General features: G+C 32.8%; 2 protein-coding genes and 1 long non-coding RNA gene across 4 annotated transcripts; 2 read left to right on the forward strand and 1 right to left on the reverse strand.

The window, feature by feature from the left end:
* Positions 1 to 1,473: 1,473 nt before the first annotated feature.
* LOC148238406 (integrator complex assembly factor Brat1) lies at positions 1,474 to 8,000 on the forward strand. Of its 2 annotated transcripts, none has more exons than XM_088202402.1 (5): positions 1,474 to 2,278; positions 3,115 to 5,346; positions 5,889 to 6,093; positions 6,792 to 6,964; positions 7,028 to 8,000. In XM_088202402.1, exons 2-5 carry the CDS (start codon positions 4,165 to 4,167, stop codon positions 7,958 to 7,960), a joined length of 2,493 nt encoding a protein of 830 aa, XP_088058528.1. In that variant the 5' UTR covers positions 1,474 to 2,278; positions 3,115 to 4,164; the 3' UTR covers positions 7,961 to 8,000. The 2 variants fall into 2 exon arrangements, with proteins under 2 accessions (XP_088058528.1, XP_088058520.1); XM_088202394.1 differs by having other exon boundaries at positions 1,474 to 1,608; positions 3,944 to 5,346.
* Positions 8,001 to 8,201: 201 nt separating this feature from the next.
* On the forward strand, positions 8,202 to 11,015 carry LOC148238407 (uncharacterized). The gene is made up of 3 exons (XM_088202796.1): positions 8,202 to 8,353; positions 10,594 to 10,642; positions 10,703 to 11,015. The coding sequence occupies exons 1-3, from the start codon at positions 8,279 to 8,281 to the stop codon at positions 10,906 to 10,908; spliced, it is 330 nt and encodes a 109-aa protein (XP_088058922.1). The 5' UTR covers positions 8,202 to 8,278; the 3' UTR covers positions 10,909 to 11,015.
* On the reverse strand, positions 10,928 to 11,769 carry LOC148238408 (uncharacterized). The gene is made up of 2 exons (XR_015812097.1): positions 11,729 to 11,769; positions 10,928 to 11,656 (listed from the first exon to the last, which is right to left on the reverse strand). It is a non-coding gene; the product is annotated as an uncharacterized LOC148238408 (long non-coding RNA).
* Positions 11,770 to 17,099: the final 5,330 nt, after the last annotated feature.

The raw sequence follows: 17,099 nt of genomic DNA on the forward strand, positions 1-17,099 counted from the left end.
TGTATTTTTTAGTTAATTTAATATTTTAGTCAGAAATCCAATGGTAGGTTATTTCTAACGAGTTTTTTAAATAGAAAACTCGTTAGAAATATCCAATGATATTTTGTATTAAAGACAAGCATGACATTGCTACAAATAAGGTGTTCGGTAAGGATACATATACATATGTATATTAACAATAGACCCCCCAATAACAAGGTAAATTGGGGACTTGCTATTTGGGTGCGTATAGTTGGGGGACTAGAAAATACTCACACAATTTTTTGCAATACATACGTACGAATCAGGCGCATCTGATGAGATATCTTCTTTTTGGCTCGCTCACACATAAAGTAATGGGCATTCAAATTACACGTCCCCAATTTACCGTGTTATTGTGGGGGTCTACTGTATATATATTTAAGTTAAGGTGTTACATCGTGTTTGTGGACAAATCATTTTTGCTGCGATTCAAAACCACTAATTCTCCGCGGACGTTTTAACGCATAAAACATATGTACACCAATATTCCCGTGGACGTGTATATCCGCGCATTATGACTCGTTGTCGAAATAGGGGTTACTATACTAAAGGTCGTATAAGAAATGGATGGACATCCGCTTGTAAAGACTGTAGCAGCCAGCTTTGAGGACGCTTTTTAAGGGACTCACGAACCAAGATTCAATCTCCCTGAGCATTTGTTTTTCGTTTTCTTCCAGTTTTTGGCTTTGATTTGTAAGATTCGCATTCGTTGAAACATTTCAAAGCATTTTGGCCAGTGTGTCAAGAACAATTAATGTGTTTACTAATTTCCGATGACTCAGTCCCTGCGAATACAATAAAATTATTTTTTTACATACTTTTTTAATGTTTATATAACATTCAAAATAAATTACTAAATTAAAAAATCATAACGACAAATAAAAGCCGAAATGTCGTGTATTTAATTGTCGTTGTGGTGAATTGTCTGTGTGTCATGTGGTGAAATGTTATTTTTTTTACAAGTTTGTTTTCATTATATCATCTAATTATGCAACCCATAAATTTAGAAACATTGGTTTTAAAATACGTATTTGACAATGTATGTATGCGAAAAGTCATAAAGAAGCTACATTTTTAATTTCAATAAAATATAATACATTGTTTTACAAGTTAAATGGAATTTAGTAATATTATTTTTTTATAATTTTTTTAGAAATTAAACAGTTTGGCAAAAAAAATCTGTTTAATTATTGTATTTTCATTATAGATATTTTATATATTTGTAAAAGATTCTGTGCTTTATATTTAGGCTACTTTTTATTTGAAAAATAAAATGTTTAAATTAGAGAATAGCTTATTTACTTGGCGAGTTTTGAAGTTGGACTCCCCATTTAATTAGGTAGTAAAAGTTTTGATTTGCAGGTTTGAAACGTCGGTGTTATGTGCTGCCATAAAGTGCGATGCGCAATCAGCCGGTGCGGTAAACACAAGCGAGGGCTGGCAACATCTGTCAGTTGACCATGGATTCGTCCTTTGTGGAGGCGGTTCTGCGCGCCAGGCTCGGAGGCCTGGCGGTGCACGGACCGACCACCGTGCGAGCCTCCCTCGAACCCCTCGTCGAGCTGATCAACAAGAAAACCAAAGATGGCGAGTACCTTAACCTCACTTTCCTCATTCAATCGAACATGCATCTTTGAATCATTTATTAGTGTTGTTGCTCATACCGGCAAAGCAAATTCTACTGTAATTATAGCGTGATGTTGACAAAGTTATATGATTTTCCTCACTGAAATTTAATTTGCGTGCGAACAGGTCTTGGCATGTTTACCGTTGATTAGAGACATTACTCATTTACTCTGCTAGACATACTTCTGCAAATAATCTTATAAAACGTAGTAAATGCATAAAGAAAAATCATTTCTTACGTATAGGGGATGTGAAAATTCTCACTTCGTGTCTTTTATGTTATATCACTATTTACTGTTGCTCACTTTTACGAGTCTACAACACAAAAGTTGGGCAGTTTTTTTTTTATATTTCTAATTCAATAATTAAATGACATGCATTTTTCTAGCCAAATTCAAGCGGGTCCCTGTTTAGTCCACATCAAAAGCAATAAAATCTTGCCGTCGCAGTGGAAACGCTCGGTTATCTAGCATTCTTATTAAGATTTTTTATAACAATATTATGACTTACAATAAGTGAGAATCGAATGAAGCACATCTAAACCGAAGTTTGACCAATAGAAGAGCGCAAAAAACAATTATCACTTCTCAAATCAAAATCAAAAGTCCATGTCAAAAGCAAAAAAAAACCCGTTACCGAGCGTTCCCACTGCCACGACGCCGACACGATTTTATTGCTTTTGATGTGAATTTTTGACTTCTGAGAAGTGATAATTGTTTTTGCGCCCTTCTATTAATCAAAATTCGGTTTGAATATTTTTTGACCGATACTCTCATATCTGAAGTCCGTAGTAATATTAGTAAGAATAGCTAATCATATTTATTAAGCTTAATATAATATCGAAGTGCAGACAAACTATGATGCAGCTATCTTAGTTTATATTTTGGAATGAAAATTCTAAAACTATAATTAGCTTAAAACTTTCATTAGGTTAGGTTTGGATTAGAACAACAAATGGACGTTTCGCAACTGTCAAATCGAGTTTCATAGATATTTTAGAGCAGCATATGATTTCACTAGTGCCTATCAGTTAAATTATATTTTTGCTAGTAGAAATATATATCTACTATATTCTATTTGCATAAACACAGTCAGTTCGAGAGCTATTCATTTCATCATTATTCATAATTGAGAAGAGATCGCAAATTTGGGTTTATGATTGATTGATAAATATAAAAAATATAGTAAAGATTTTAATTTCTCTAAATTTGTTCAAAATATAAATAATAAGAGTAATGATAAGTATATCAAATGTATATCCGTATTGTGTGCTTTAGAGCTAATCAGGCGCGTATGGTTAGATACTTTCCCTTTCGCTTGCTCCCGTGTTAAGTGACGATAGTGAGTGAGAGATAAGGGGGTGCATTACGTGCGTCCGCATGCCCTTATCTCTCACTCACTATCGTCACTTAACACGCGAGAGAGCGAAAGGGAAAGTATCTCACGGTACACGCCTGGAACCAATAGTAGGGACATAAAACCAAACTTGCCAATCTTTCAATTATGAATAATGATGAATTGAACTGACTGTTTTAACACAAATAAAGTATAGTAAAAGTGTATTCGGAATTCACAAGTAAAAATATAACGTGACTAAAAATACACATTCTCTAACAGTTATACATCGCACGTAAATAAATAATGATTATTATGTAAGTGTATACAAAGGATGGCCCAAATAAGACTGAAGGGTTAAAAATAACTATGACTTTTTTTAAATTATCAAGAAAATATAATTCATCTAAGTATGAAATATGACTTTTCTCAAATGGTTTCCATTTTTTTGCTGACAAATATTGGCTCTTAAGGGGATTAGAAAATACTCATACAATTTTTTTCAATACGTACGTATAAATCCTCCTTTTGGCTCGCTCACACATAAAGTAACGTCCACAATTTACCGTGTTATTAGAGGGTCTACTGTATTTTTAAAGATATTTTCGGGATAGATGATACTTTATTTTTATTTTTTTTATAACTTCCCTGAGCATTTTACGAAGTTTCTTTCAGACTCCGTTAGAGACGTCTAATCTAACTCACGAGTCACCTGTTTACTTTCATTTAGACACCATTGATAAACGCTAGCCTACTTTGTGCAATAAACAGTAGAAGCTGTAAGGGCTATCAAAGCACATTGCTCCTGTAGAAAAACTAGTGATCTCTTTTGAAAAATCTGTAATTATGTTTGGGTTATCAGCAGAGTAAACCATTGTTAGATAAAGTGATTGTGCTTATTAATTTCTTGACATATTAATTTACATAACATTCCTTTCTAATAATTATTATTATTTTTCAGGTATTGACATAATCAAACTTCCTCCAATATTAGACTGGATCATTTATTCGACTACTGAATGGAACGGCATACTCAAAGATACCAACAAATCCATCAAGCTCTTCACACTCAGATTAACAGCCTTAGCCACTAAAAAAGAAGAAATATTCATACAATTATCACAAAAAGACGTATACAAAAATTTGCTAACACATTGTAATCTGGCTCAGGAAGATCCGTCAATGAAGCACAATATATTGGAAATATTTCACACAATGACGGATCACATATCCGGAGTAAAGTTCTTGCTGGAGAATAATATTTGGGAGGACGTTATCAAGTACTATTATAAAAATCAAACGATATATTTTTCAAGAATAGCGATGGATTTTATCACTTCTTTTGTGTGGAAGTTGAACGATTATAAATTCGACGATCAATGTAGCTCTGTTGTATCGGCAATATTAAAACCGTTGATTGATTATTTACCGGCTAGTAATATATTCGACGACGAAGAGAATATTATCATGGATAATAAGCTATCGCCGACGATGAACCTTACCATAAGTATTTTAGAAAACGTTGAACATTTCGGATCGTCGAACACGGTCATACAGAGTTTGAATAGTCTCAATATAGAAGAAAAATTGCAAAATGTCTTTTATTTGTGTCGCAAATCTATGTTGCTGGGAACGATATCGAAACTGACGCTGCTTGTTCGCTTTGTAAAAGTGTGTTTAAATAAGAAAGCAAACGATGAGTTCACTCAGAGTGACGTCGTAGAAATGTGCCTAGCACATAATAACTTGATAAGAGCTCTGATCGCCAAAGGCGATATCGAGAACTACCTTAGAGTCACAAATTACTGCTTAATATACATAAGTAAGATTCGAAACTACCATAAAATAACGACGATGGTCGAAGACGAGAAAGGAACCATCGATTTCACGAATCAAGTGGTAATATTGAGCGCGCTGCCGATGCTGTGTACCCTCAGGGTAGGCACCAACGAATTCGCCAACTTGTACATAGACAAATTGGTGTCGATCGGATGCGAGCACACCACCAGGACGGTCTACATGTACCGAGACTTTATCAAAGACCGTAGTGATCTGACGGCGTCGATAAAGGCGATACAATACACGATAGCTTTAAAGAAGTACATCACGAAATCGCAAGCCGTAATCATTTTTCAATCCTTCTACTATAGGTTACAAGAGTTCGTTCCGAATGTAGACGATGTTAAAAACTATGTCGTCATCGGAATAAACAGCTGTGAGACGTCACAATTGGTCTCGGCGCTGTTGGACGCTATTTATATTTATATTGAAGAGTTTGACATTCCATGGCAGGACACTGTTGAGGTGCTTTGCGTTTATAGCTTTTGTACGAGAATAATCAAAACCAGCAATCTAGAAACTAAGGTGAGAATTTAATATTAAACAATGAGCGGCTTAAAATATTCTGACCAGTTAAATTGTATCCTTCACATTACTTTTTATTGAATTACTATTTATATCTGCGGGACATTAAATTAGAAAGATTTAGAAAACAAAAAAAATCTCATTATATAATAATTTAGTCCCAACAAGAATTTAGTAGATTTTTTTATGAAAATTAAGGATATCCGATTCTCTTACTATCATTTGTGGTCTTTCGGTAAGATTCCAATGAATTATTAGCACCTTATTGTGAAAACAAATAGAGTATAATTACAAAGCAAATTCTTCGACAGATTATTCTAGGAAATTCCATTTTTTAAAATAAAATAGCAATGACGATGAGTATGCAAACAATATTGCACTAAATGCCATATAGTTATTGTACATATTATCCATGCTCTTAACTTTAGCCATTCATTTATGAGACTATCTGTTTTTAAAATGTCAAACTAATTTGGACCATCTCTCGTACAATCGTTGCTTACTTCAGTTATACTGATAGATGTATAATATTTTCTTTCTAGCTTACTCTGCAAGCGTTCAAACTCGCTCAATTAACAATAAAGAAGTTTTTATCGCCGAATTTAGCATTGTTAGTGAATACATCAGATGGATCTGTGATTGAAGAAATAGGGAAAATAATCTATGGAAAATTGCACGATCAATGCTGGGACATCCGTGATTCAGCAATGGAACTCTTATACGTAGCCGCTGATATAGCTGAATTCAGTAAGTTGTATATTACATTACATTGCTACATTAGCCCCTCAATAAAAAAATAATTTTCGTGGTGGGGAGTATGTTGACGCTAGATTTTTATGTAATGTGTGTTCGCGACTGATAAGCACGTGTAATAATTTAGATTGAGCTTTACTTACAATCTGCACATCTCAATACTCAATATTTTTATATTACACGGATACTAATTTAATCGAGATTTCTGATTATCACACCAGTGCAAGAATTTAAATTTCGTGTGAAATATTAAATATTTTAATTAACTCAATTTATTGAGTTCGTTCGAAAGTTGTTTACCAAACTTTTATTATCGACAAAAATATCACTTAATATATAATTGCCATATGTAAAAATAATAATAAATAGTATAACTAGCTATTGGTCTTTCACTGTTGTGAGGTACCACAGCTAGTGGGCGCGCGGATACTGGACGCTTGTTGTCATTGTATGGATTATATTATTTATTAAACAACATTCTTTTCCAGGAAGATAATGTAGCTTAATAGAAATGTAAAATTTTGTGCTGATTTATAATCTTTTAGAGTATATCCTATATTTTGTTACGATAGTGTTTAGTCGTTTTTTTTATTGCTAATTACATTTTGAAGACATTCAATTTTATTTTAAAAAAGACGCGTTTGACCTTAGCTGGTCTAAAACTAATTACCCATAACCGAATTCATTTACAGAATTTCCTGCATTCCAAGATCAAATTACGGATAATAACTTACCAGGATTAGTCGTTACTCTAGCGATAGAAGACTCTGAATCTTACGTTCGGGCTTCAGCTTTAAGGTGTCTTTGCGTAATGGTCCGCATCAAAGTAATTTGGGAGAATCACTTACAGTTTTTAGATTTACGGGTAATTATTATACTTTGTTCTATACTTTAATATATATTTATTTCATATTTATATTTATTTCAGAGTAAAATGATTAATATTCTATACAACGAATCTGAAGGATTGGTGCGAAAAGAAGCCGCATACGTGATGGTCAATATTTATGAATATCAAAAATTTTTGGCGTCTTCTCTAGATAGCGTTTTTATTACAATGTTCCACTCCGCTGTTGAGGATTTGCATTGGGAAGTTCAATTAGCTGCATTAGAGTTCTGGAAGAAAGTCATAGTGAATCAGATATCGCATCAGGGTATGATCGATGGAACGTTTCCGCCTGTTACGTTTTCAAAAGAGAACAGAAAGATAGTGCATTTGAACGATGTTGAGATTAAGCGTCGATTGAAGAAGTTCTTGAACGAATTGGCTCTTAGAGGATGTTTCGGAGTCTTGCTGTCGTGCATGGATGACGAGTCCGAGTTGGACGTTATGGAGAAAGCTTTGGAGATCATTAATGAAATATTACAGTTGTTAGAAAAGTATAATTTGACAGATTTGGATACCGTTGAAGATGATAAAATTTTGAAGCGGCCAGTGTTTGACGAGAATTTTTTGAAGAACAATGAAGAAATCGCCAAAATCGGTATTTATAGGAATAAAGCTGACGTCCGCAGCGAACCAAACGAAATAACAATGGATAACGGACAAAACTCCGATGTCGTGATCGAGTCTATTGTCAATTCCAAGGACGTTAATCTGTTAGTCGGCGTTTTTAATAGTGAGAATAAAGATATGGGTAGTTCGGACGCTGATTTGATGAAAGAGAAGTTTGAGAATAAAAGTAACATGTTCGTAGAACCGACGGCTTTTATTAGGATAGTCAAAGAGAAGAACTTCAGGAAGATAATAGACGACAAAAGGAAATGGACGGAACACATGTCAACAGACATTAATTCTCTTTTCGACGACATCCTCGGACCGGTGCCCAAATCTGATATTAACGCTATGGATTGTTATTAGATTACCATTGTCAATAAATTTTATTTTTCATACTGTTTCATTATGTATTTTTTTTTCGCACACAATTCAGCGCAAATTTGAAAATTTCCGTGAATCCTAAACATAGCGTTCGTCCATCCGTAACATTTGCCTTTTGATTGTCATATATTCAAGGTCAACGATTGTACGTGCATGGTATTTACGTGGTTTGTAATTATGTAATGACGGCGATATATCGCCGTGTAATAAAAGTGATCGTACGTGATGATGTTTGGCTAAGGTATAAAAGAATGCGGTACACGGCGGCAGCATTAGTCGTTTGGAGTTCAAGTTCGCAAAATGAAGCATTGTGTGTGTATCGTGTTGCAAATGGCCGTTTTGGTCGGTTTGTTGATTTTTGCGAATATAGCTGATGTAAGTTTAATTTTTTGGGAGAAAAATACTTTCTTTTGAAGTGTGTGATAAAAATTAAAGATATATATCTAGTGCTTACTTCAAACCAAATGATAAATTTTAAATAATAATCTTATTACTCATTTATTTAACATATTGAAATGAATAATTAATACAAATATCACCTAAATGTGTGTGGAATGCATGAATTTAGTTACAAGTGAAATAAATAATAATTATTATATTAATAATCTTAGAGTAACATATTTATATTAACCATTAGATTACTGCTTTTCACATGGGGTAATAAATATAGAATAATCTCAGTTAATTTATATTATTTTTACAATTTATGCACATAATTATTAGCACTCTAACTTTATTTCTCAATGGATATTTAAATTATTAAGCATATTTTATTGTTTAAAAAAAATACAACTAAAAACTTGGAATGGATCATTTGTGGAATATGCAAAAATATAGCTCTAGTTCGCAATAATAATCAAATTACAGTTCCGTGTCGTTGAAAAATTCATTGAAAAAATGTTAAATTTCTCATTACCATAACAATACTGTTTTTGTCATAAGAATAACATTGCTCGATTTGCATATATCAGATGTTAGTGATCATTACACTAAAAGCGTTTTAAATTCGCGCTTTGTGTCTCATTATATAAATAAATTATTTTTATTTATTTGTGAACTTTCGGAATGATAATAATCGTGTTGTTAATATTATATACTATATACTCAGACAATATTTGCATCAACACATAATATCATAATTTAAATATTTGTTACATTCAATTTGATCATTTTTTTGCCTAAAATATTTTGTAGTTATGCGCTGGTTTCAATAGTTTACTATCGACGAAGTATAGTACGAATATTTTTTCGAAGTTTAATTATAAATTAATATAAAGATACAATACAATATTAAATAAGTTACATATTGATTTCAAATCTATTATTTTATATAATTGTGTCATTCCATCTCTGATAAAGTTGTCGTAAAGTAATATTATAACTGCTGAACAAAATCAGAGAAAAATCTTGGTGTCTTAGCGAAAAACTAATTATAGCCCCGCACTTTCTATATTCACACGATAACAAAAATAATAATTAAATAAAAAATATACAGAGCACGATTTTTGTAGTCATTTGTAATATTCTAAAATTTACGAAGCAGCATGCCTTTACAATATAAAAAAGAGGACAATATATAAATAATTGTTCGTGCATTACGGTTGGACAGATTAGGTCATAACAGTGAACACATAAATAACTCTGCAACAAATCCTTTTCCAAAGAAAAGATCCGAAGATTTACAAATGCTCCATGAAACAATTTGTTTCATGGAGCAAAGTATTTATTTAAATGCACATATCTCTAAAATAATTCCCCGTTAATTCGCACACTACAAAAATATTTAATTCAGCGCGTAATATTACATATAAATTGTATTATTATATCTTTATGGCAAATTTTTTATAAATTTAAACACTCATACCTCGATTTACGTGATAAATATCGCGCAAACCGAGGCATAAAATGAAATTTGTAATAAAACGATCGAATAGTAATCAAGTGTACTTTTACCATTTCTTTAACTTATAAAGTAAATGAGCATAATCTTCGGCAGAAAAGTAACTCAGGACACACTGCATGGGCAGTGGGAGAAGTTCCAGGTGTAGGTCAAGTGCAATAAGTGGAAGTAAGCTATTAACCCATACGTTCGTACATCATGAAACCAAATATATTTTATTTAGAATTATTAAAAAAACACCAAGCTAATATATTAAACTCTAAAGAAAAAACTAGATGTCTTTACGAATAATTAATTATTGCACTGCATTTTCAACATTCATACGATGAGAAAAATAATTTGTAATAAATATACTGGCCACAATTTTAATACACTTATAATACATAAAAAATATTAAAATGTACATAACACGATCGATAATCACAGTTAATTACTGTCAAATAGAATATAAGGTAAATTATTTGTCAGTTTTTTTTTCGATAATTTCTGTCAATTATTATAGAAGTAGTGACATTTTATGATTATTTTAAAGTTTTACTAATATTTTTGATAGCAATAACAATAAATAAAAATATTTTAAAAACATGACCTTTTAGGGAAAAATTAATGATACAGCTAGAAGTATGCACAAATTATTCATTGTTTACCTTTGTTTAAAAAACCTGAAATCTCTCAGAGTACTCCGGTTCTAAATTTTATATAAACATTTTTACAGGGTGCTCTTACAGAATTAGCTCGGAAATCACGTTCGCTTGAAAACGTTGGTAAGAATAATATGAGATAGTTATTTTTAAAATATGTTAATATACTATGAATTTACAAAGAGAATATCTCTAACATGCCTCATGCGACAAACGTTGCTATTCGACAAGCGCGTCAAACAGAGCTGATGGATATGGATTTGGAAGACGTTTCTCAAAAACAAGGCAGCGATTCGGAACCTCAAGAGGAAGAGTCAGGCTTTTGGACGAGAGTCGTGAGAGTGGCGATGAATATGCTGAAGAGATTTATCGGTTGGCTGAATGAATAATAAAAAATAAAACAAAATATCACACTTTGTAATACTCTTATTTTAATATCATATTATATTATACATAATTTAACAAGAAAAATAAATCAATTCTTTTGGTGTTCCAAGTTGATCGTTTCTGGTACATTATGTAATAATCGTTCTGGGATTTCTAATGGGTTATATACGATCGAAGATAAAAGTCTGCCTAGCGCTTCCGACGTCGGAGTGGTTGTCTCGACTGTTACAGGTTTGATATTCGGGAACACCCTGGTGATATTTTGTAAGAAAGTTGTTTCTTCCTTCCACATTCCCTCAGTAGCTTTCTTATTCAAGGATAAAAACGTATGTATGAGATACTCTTGCGTCTCTTTATTGATTGGTACTGGGGGCTTATTTTCGATGGTATTCGCCACTAGCAAATACAACGATTTAAGGTCCACGTTGTTTAATTCCTTTGGATTCGGATGATCTTCCAAATAAGCGATGATCCTCAGGGCGTTCGGAAGCTGCGAGTTGAGCGGAATGGTAGAGCAACCCTCCGTTATCGCATGAAGCCACTCGGTCAATGTAAAATAGTTGGGCCATAAACTTCTCTTTACACGATTAGTCTTCTTGAACTTTTTTGATTGATTATCAGTTTCTTGGAATTTATTTTTTGCGTCGTCTTTATACAATTTTAGCCTTCGAATGATGTCGTCGTGAGACTTCTTCGGTAATCTCTTTTTAATGTTTTCTATGTCGGTGTGTCCGTATTTATGTAAGGCAGCTAGCAGAGAAATTTTTTCTCTGTCAGTCCAATGATTAGAATATATATGGCGATACATTTTTGACAGCTTACCCACATGACCATCTATGACAGCGTTTCAAATATGAAATGTTGCCATTGTTAAAAATATCTATCAAATTACAACATTGCTTTTTAACACTGGAATATAACATCGAAATTTTACAATCGACATAGAAAATCGCTTACATTTTAAATAAAAGATTAATAATTTTCATTTTAATTAAAATTGTTGTCATAACAAAATTGCTTAAAAAATAAATACTTTATATACCACCGCTAAAAATCGGCCAGCACTTTTTCTAGGTCCTATACACTGATATAAATTTATACACATATACTAACGTTTTATTTGTAAAATTGACAGATCAATGATAGATGATCAGGCATTTTTTAAATCTTAAGTCAATCAGATGCAAACAATACATACAAGTAAGTATTAATACGCCAAAATGAAAGTATGCGAATCGGTGACGTATAGATAATTACTCAGCGTAATGTATGTATTAGTATTGTCAGTATAAAGAAAAGAGGAGTCAACGGTTTGTAACTGGCAACTCGGAAGTGGATAAAAATGAAGAAACGCAAATTATAGAGCCACACATAAACTTATTAGAATCTTCATTTATTAAAAATAAATAAATAACTTGATTATTTACCTCAGCCAAAAGTTTAAAGTGAGATTGTCGTTTTTTTAAGTTAAAACAATCATTAGGGTTGTTTTGCTGCTTACTCGTCAATTGTCAAGACCCGATCAAAACAACTGAAATAACGTCCTTGATTCTAATCCAAAAACTCTCAGGTTATCCCTAAAAAAACAGTCTTGAACCTATCCCGAAAATATTTATTTTTAAATTTGTCATATCGGAATACATTTACCAGTGAAAATATCATTTATCTGGCAGGTGCTAGTAAAATTATATGATTTCAAATTTTCCATACGTAATAATATATACATTTACTATTACATATAGTAAACTAGTCATTACTTATTTACGTGCGATGTATAAATGCTACAGTGAATGCGTATTTTTCGGTAAAGTTATATTTTCACTTATGAAGTTCAAATATATTTTGACCAGTAGATATATTTTTACTAGCGAAAATATAATTTAACTGATAAGCGCTAATGAAATTATATGCTGCTCTAAGATGTCTATGAATCTCAATTGGACAGTTGCGAAACGTCCATTAACTGTTCAAACCCAAATCTAACCTATAATTATAGAACAAAATACAAACTAAGCCAACTCATTTTTTAGGAGAAAATAAGTTGAAGAAGAAGTACAGACAGTCGTCACATCTCGCATACAGATAAAATATTACACTATCATTACCGATTTTACCGCGGACCTTTGATATGAGAGTTTTGGTCAAAGTATATTCAAACCAAATTTTGGGCAATAGGAGGGTGCAAAAATAATTATTACTTCTCGGAAGTCAAAAATCCACGTCAAAAGCAATAAAATCGTGTCGGCGCCGTCGCGGTTGGAACGCTTGGTAACGAGCGACGGTACGATTTTATTGCTTTTGACGTGGATTTTTGACTTCTGAGAAGTGATAATTGTTTAATTGCGTTCTTTTATTAGTCAAAATTCGTTTTTGCTGTGCTTCATTCGATTCTCATTTATTGTAAGACGTAATATTGTTATAAAAAGTCTTAATATGAATGCTAAATAATCGAGCGTATCCACTGCAACGGCACGATTTTATTACCAATAGCTATTTTTTTCCCCTGAAAAAATCTGAAATGCCCAATGCATTACAGCGGGGAAAATCTCCAACAATAACATTGACGGTTAAACCATAATGCGTTCACCAATTGGGTGTACCTGGATAAGAACTTATTAATATCTGAAAGATGTTTAAAAGACAGATAGGTGTGTTTATTTGGAGTTAAAAAGCGCAAGCGCTGATAATCTAATCGTTATTTATATTTATCTTTTACGAATCTGGCAACACTTAGTGCAATCTGAGGCTTTTCATATCAATATCGAAGCATTAATACTATCAAACAAATCGATTGGAAATATCTTGACAATCTTAAATCATACGACGCGACGTCTGTTTTAAAATGGACAACGATCAAAGGTATACATATTTTTTTTAAATCTTCCCGTTTGCCAAAATATTATTCTCCTATCATTATAATCAGTCTCCATATTAAATCAGCTGCCAAATGGCGTCAATATTTATCTTTGCTGAATCACGTGCCGATATTTTTGTTATATTCAATAATGTAGTAATTATTTTTAACTATGTAACTATTGATTTTGAGCTTACATTATTATTAACCAACATTCTTATCATGTTAGTTATTTTACGGAAATATAAAAAGCTTGAAATGAGAGCTTTATTTAAGTTTGTATTATATATAATAAATTAATAATTAAAATAATATTTCGAAAAATCCATAAAGCTTTCGTTACGCGGCAAATAAACTAATATACGTGTTTATGTTTTAAAAATCCTTTGTATGGCCAAATAAACTTTTTAACGTAAGATCTTATGTGTTTCTTATTAAATATGTTTTTTTACTTTTTGGCTCTCAAATAAGTTTGTTTGTCATCCGAATTTTTATTTACTTATAATTAGTTAATAATATGTTGAATTTTCGTTCCACAGAAGACCTACCGCCGAGCAAATAAATAGGGAAATGGAAAGGATTACAGATTTAGAAACATCTTTGCAGTCGACACGGCAAGAGTTATTCGTTAAAAACCACGAGGTACTCAGTGTAAAAAACCAACTTATTCAAGCCAATGCTACTAAGAACGAATTAGCTTTGGAAAAAATGATATTCGAGAATTATAAACAGAACAGCGTATTCCTTGCTAAGCAAGAACAAGAAAAGTTTGCAAAAAATATCACTGAATTGCAGACAAAGAACAACATAATGCAAAAAAGGATTGAATACCTAAGTGACACAAAAAATTCACCATTAGAGCCGAGCCTACTTTACCTTGAAAAAGATAACATATTGAAAGAGATTGATGCATTAAACAAACAAAAAGAATCAGACAAAATGAACTATATCAATTTACGCACTAATATCGCAGATTTGATGAGAGTGAAGTGTAATATATCACGAGAAATTGATGCATTAAGCAAACATAAAGAATCGGAAACAATCGACTATAACAATTTACGTGCTAAGATCGCCGATTTGATGAAAATGAAGGATATATTATCACTAGAGCTTGACGAATTACAAAAAAATAAAACGGAATCATCAAAGCAGCTCGAAGAGCTTAGAGTTATAAATCGTGCTGCATCAGAAGAAATAGATAAGTTGAATGATAAGAAAGTTGATATGCTACGTCAGATAAACGGGCTAGATAAGGGACTGTCGTCTGCTGATGTAATAAAGAACATTCCAAAGAATTTAACTTACTCCATCACATCTCTCACGCCTTCGCATTTGATAATCGATTGCGATTCGTCAGAGTTCAACATCGTCAAAGAGCAATTCATGAAGTCGACGCAGAAGCATTTTCATGTGCATAAAGTGCAAAAGATTAACAATCCGCACTTGAGAGCAATGAAAATGCTTCGCGATAAGGAGCACGAGCTGCTCCACGGCAAAGCAGGCGTGAGTCAGAAGCTGCTGTACCGCGCCTTCAAAATGAATCCGCGACAGCTAGCTGAGTGCAGTTTCCTCGACACCATTCAAAGGTTCGGATTCGTCAAGTTCAATAAGATTTCGAACTACGAATGTCGCAAAGGACAGATCATAGGCAAATGGAAGTGCGTGGTAGTATCTTCAGTCATCGTTTGCGACAGATGTCAAAGTGAACCGCCCGCTTCCATAGGAAATTCTGTCGATTACGGCAAAATTAACCCTATGTCTGTCATCGTGTACAGAGAAGATATGTTTTATCCGGAATATTTACTGTATTTTTCGAGCAAAACCATCGTTTAAACTAAAAGCAAATATTCTTCCACCAATTCCTTAGATGCGCTCACTGACTAACGAAATTCTGTTTCAAATCCCCTCTGTATTTGGAATTTGTATTTGCATGCATTTACCGTTGGCCACCATGACGTATGAGAAAAAGTGATACTTTCATATTTTGATAATTAAATAAATGTTTTAAATTTATTGAGTTTTTTACTACAGTCGATTTGGCCACTGGTTTATTGGGACAGCCGGTTATTTGGACCAAATCCCAAGGAACAGAAACCAAATAAAGAAACTAATTGTAATTTACTTCGGTTATCTGGAACACGCTTAATTAAGTACAATAAATTTTAATGAGGAAGAAACTTTACAAGCTCCAATTGTTAATTTTCTGAGAAATTTTTGACAATAGATGACAATTTAGCATTAAGAATGTGTAGATGCAATTGTTGAAGTCATTAATTCAAAACATCAAACAGTAAGGTGAAGATGACACGTCACACCCGCGCGGCTTCTCAAACGTTCGCAGTAAAACACAATTTTACTTTTCTTCTTAAATAAACAATAAAAATAATAATATTATAAAATAAATAATATGAAACATATCCATAAAAATGAAATATACTTGTTAGGTCGAAAAATAATTGAAAAGCGCAGGAATATTCTGCGCTTCGACGTAGCTCTTCCGACGACAGGCAAACAAATACTGACGCACGATTGAAACCCCGTCTGATGCGTGCGTCAGAGCGAGTTAGAGCGTGAGGCACCTTTCCCTAGCTCTCTTACTCTGTCACATGCACTTATACAAGCTAATCCGTGCAAGAGAAAAAGGGATATACTCAACCGAATTCTCTGACACAGCGATATAGCATGGGCGCGTGAAAATTAATGAGAGTTTAAACTAAAGAGTTTCAATATTAAATTTAAATAAAGTATACAACAAAGAGTCACTATTGAAAAATAAAATAAAGCAAAAATTATCCTACAGTGTATTTATTTGGACACGTTATAGTAAATCTATAAGCAGTCCCCGCGTGAATAAATCTTAAAACTTTTAATATAGTGCCGGTCCGAGAACGTTCAGCGCCCCGGGCTCTAAAAAAACAAGGGTCAGGATTTTTTTTCTGAAAAAGCTTTAAAAATATCATCGCGGAATTCAATAAAATTCAATAAACCGAGCTCACACAGTGTCAATATGGAGAGAACTGGGTATTTGTCTTGGACAAAAGTCCAAAGTCCTCTGGAGCAATCTCAGAAAATCCGATCAGACGATCCGTTCATAGGGTAACCAATTGTTTTTCTTCTTAGTATGAAAATTCATAGCTCGATGTAGCAATCATAGCAAAGGGGCTTTGTATCCAGTCATCATTTTATATATTTAGGGAAAGAAAGTAATATTAAATCTTTTCCTCCAATAAATAAAATGTTTTGTTATAACGGAAATAATACACTTAGCAAAATCATCATTTAGCTAATTGATTGAAGGGAATCCCAGAATGTAATTAGAAAGAGAGTGAGAGAACC

Source organism: Plectrocnemia conspersa, unplaced genomic scaffold (assembly GCF_051122295.1).
Source record: "Plectrocnemia conspersa isolate PC_06_02 unplaced genomic scaffold, ASM5112229v1 ptg000001l, whole genome shotgun sequence".
NCBI classification, from domain to species: Eukaryota; Metazoa; Arthropoda; class Insecta; order Trichoptera; family Polycentropodidae; genus Plectrocnemia; species Plectrocnemia conspersa.

Coding starts and splice junctions, on each gene's coding strand:
- LOC148238406 (XM_088202394.1), top strand. CDS start 1,482: ATGGATTCGTCCTTTGTGGAGGCGGTTCTGCGCGCCAGGCTCGGAGGC. Junction 1,609..3,943: donor CAACAAGAAAACCAAAGATG/GCGAGTACCTTA, acceptor ATTATTTTTCAG/GTATTGACATAATCAAACTT. Junction 6,965..7,027: donor TACAGTTTTTAGATTTACGG/GTAATTATTATA, acceptor TATTTATTTCAG/AGTAAAATGATTAATATTCT.
- LOC148238407 (XM_088202796.1), top strand. CDS start 8,279: ATGAAGCATTGTGTGTGTATCGTGTTGCAAATGGCCGTTTTGGTCGGT. Junction 8,354..10,593: donor TTTTTGCGAATATAGCTGAT/GTAAGTTTAATT, acceptor ACATTTTTACAG/GGTGCTCTTACAGAATTAGC. Junction 10,643..10,702: donor ACGTTCGCTTGAAAACGTTG/GTAAGAATAATA, acceptor GAATTTACAAAG/AGAATATCTCTAACATGCCT.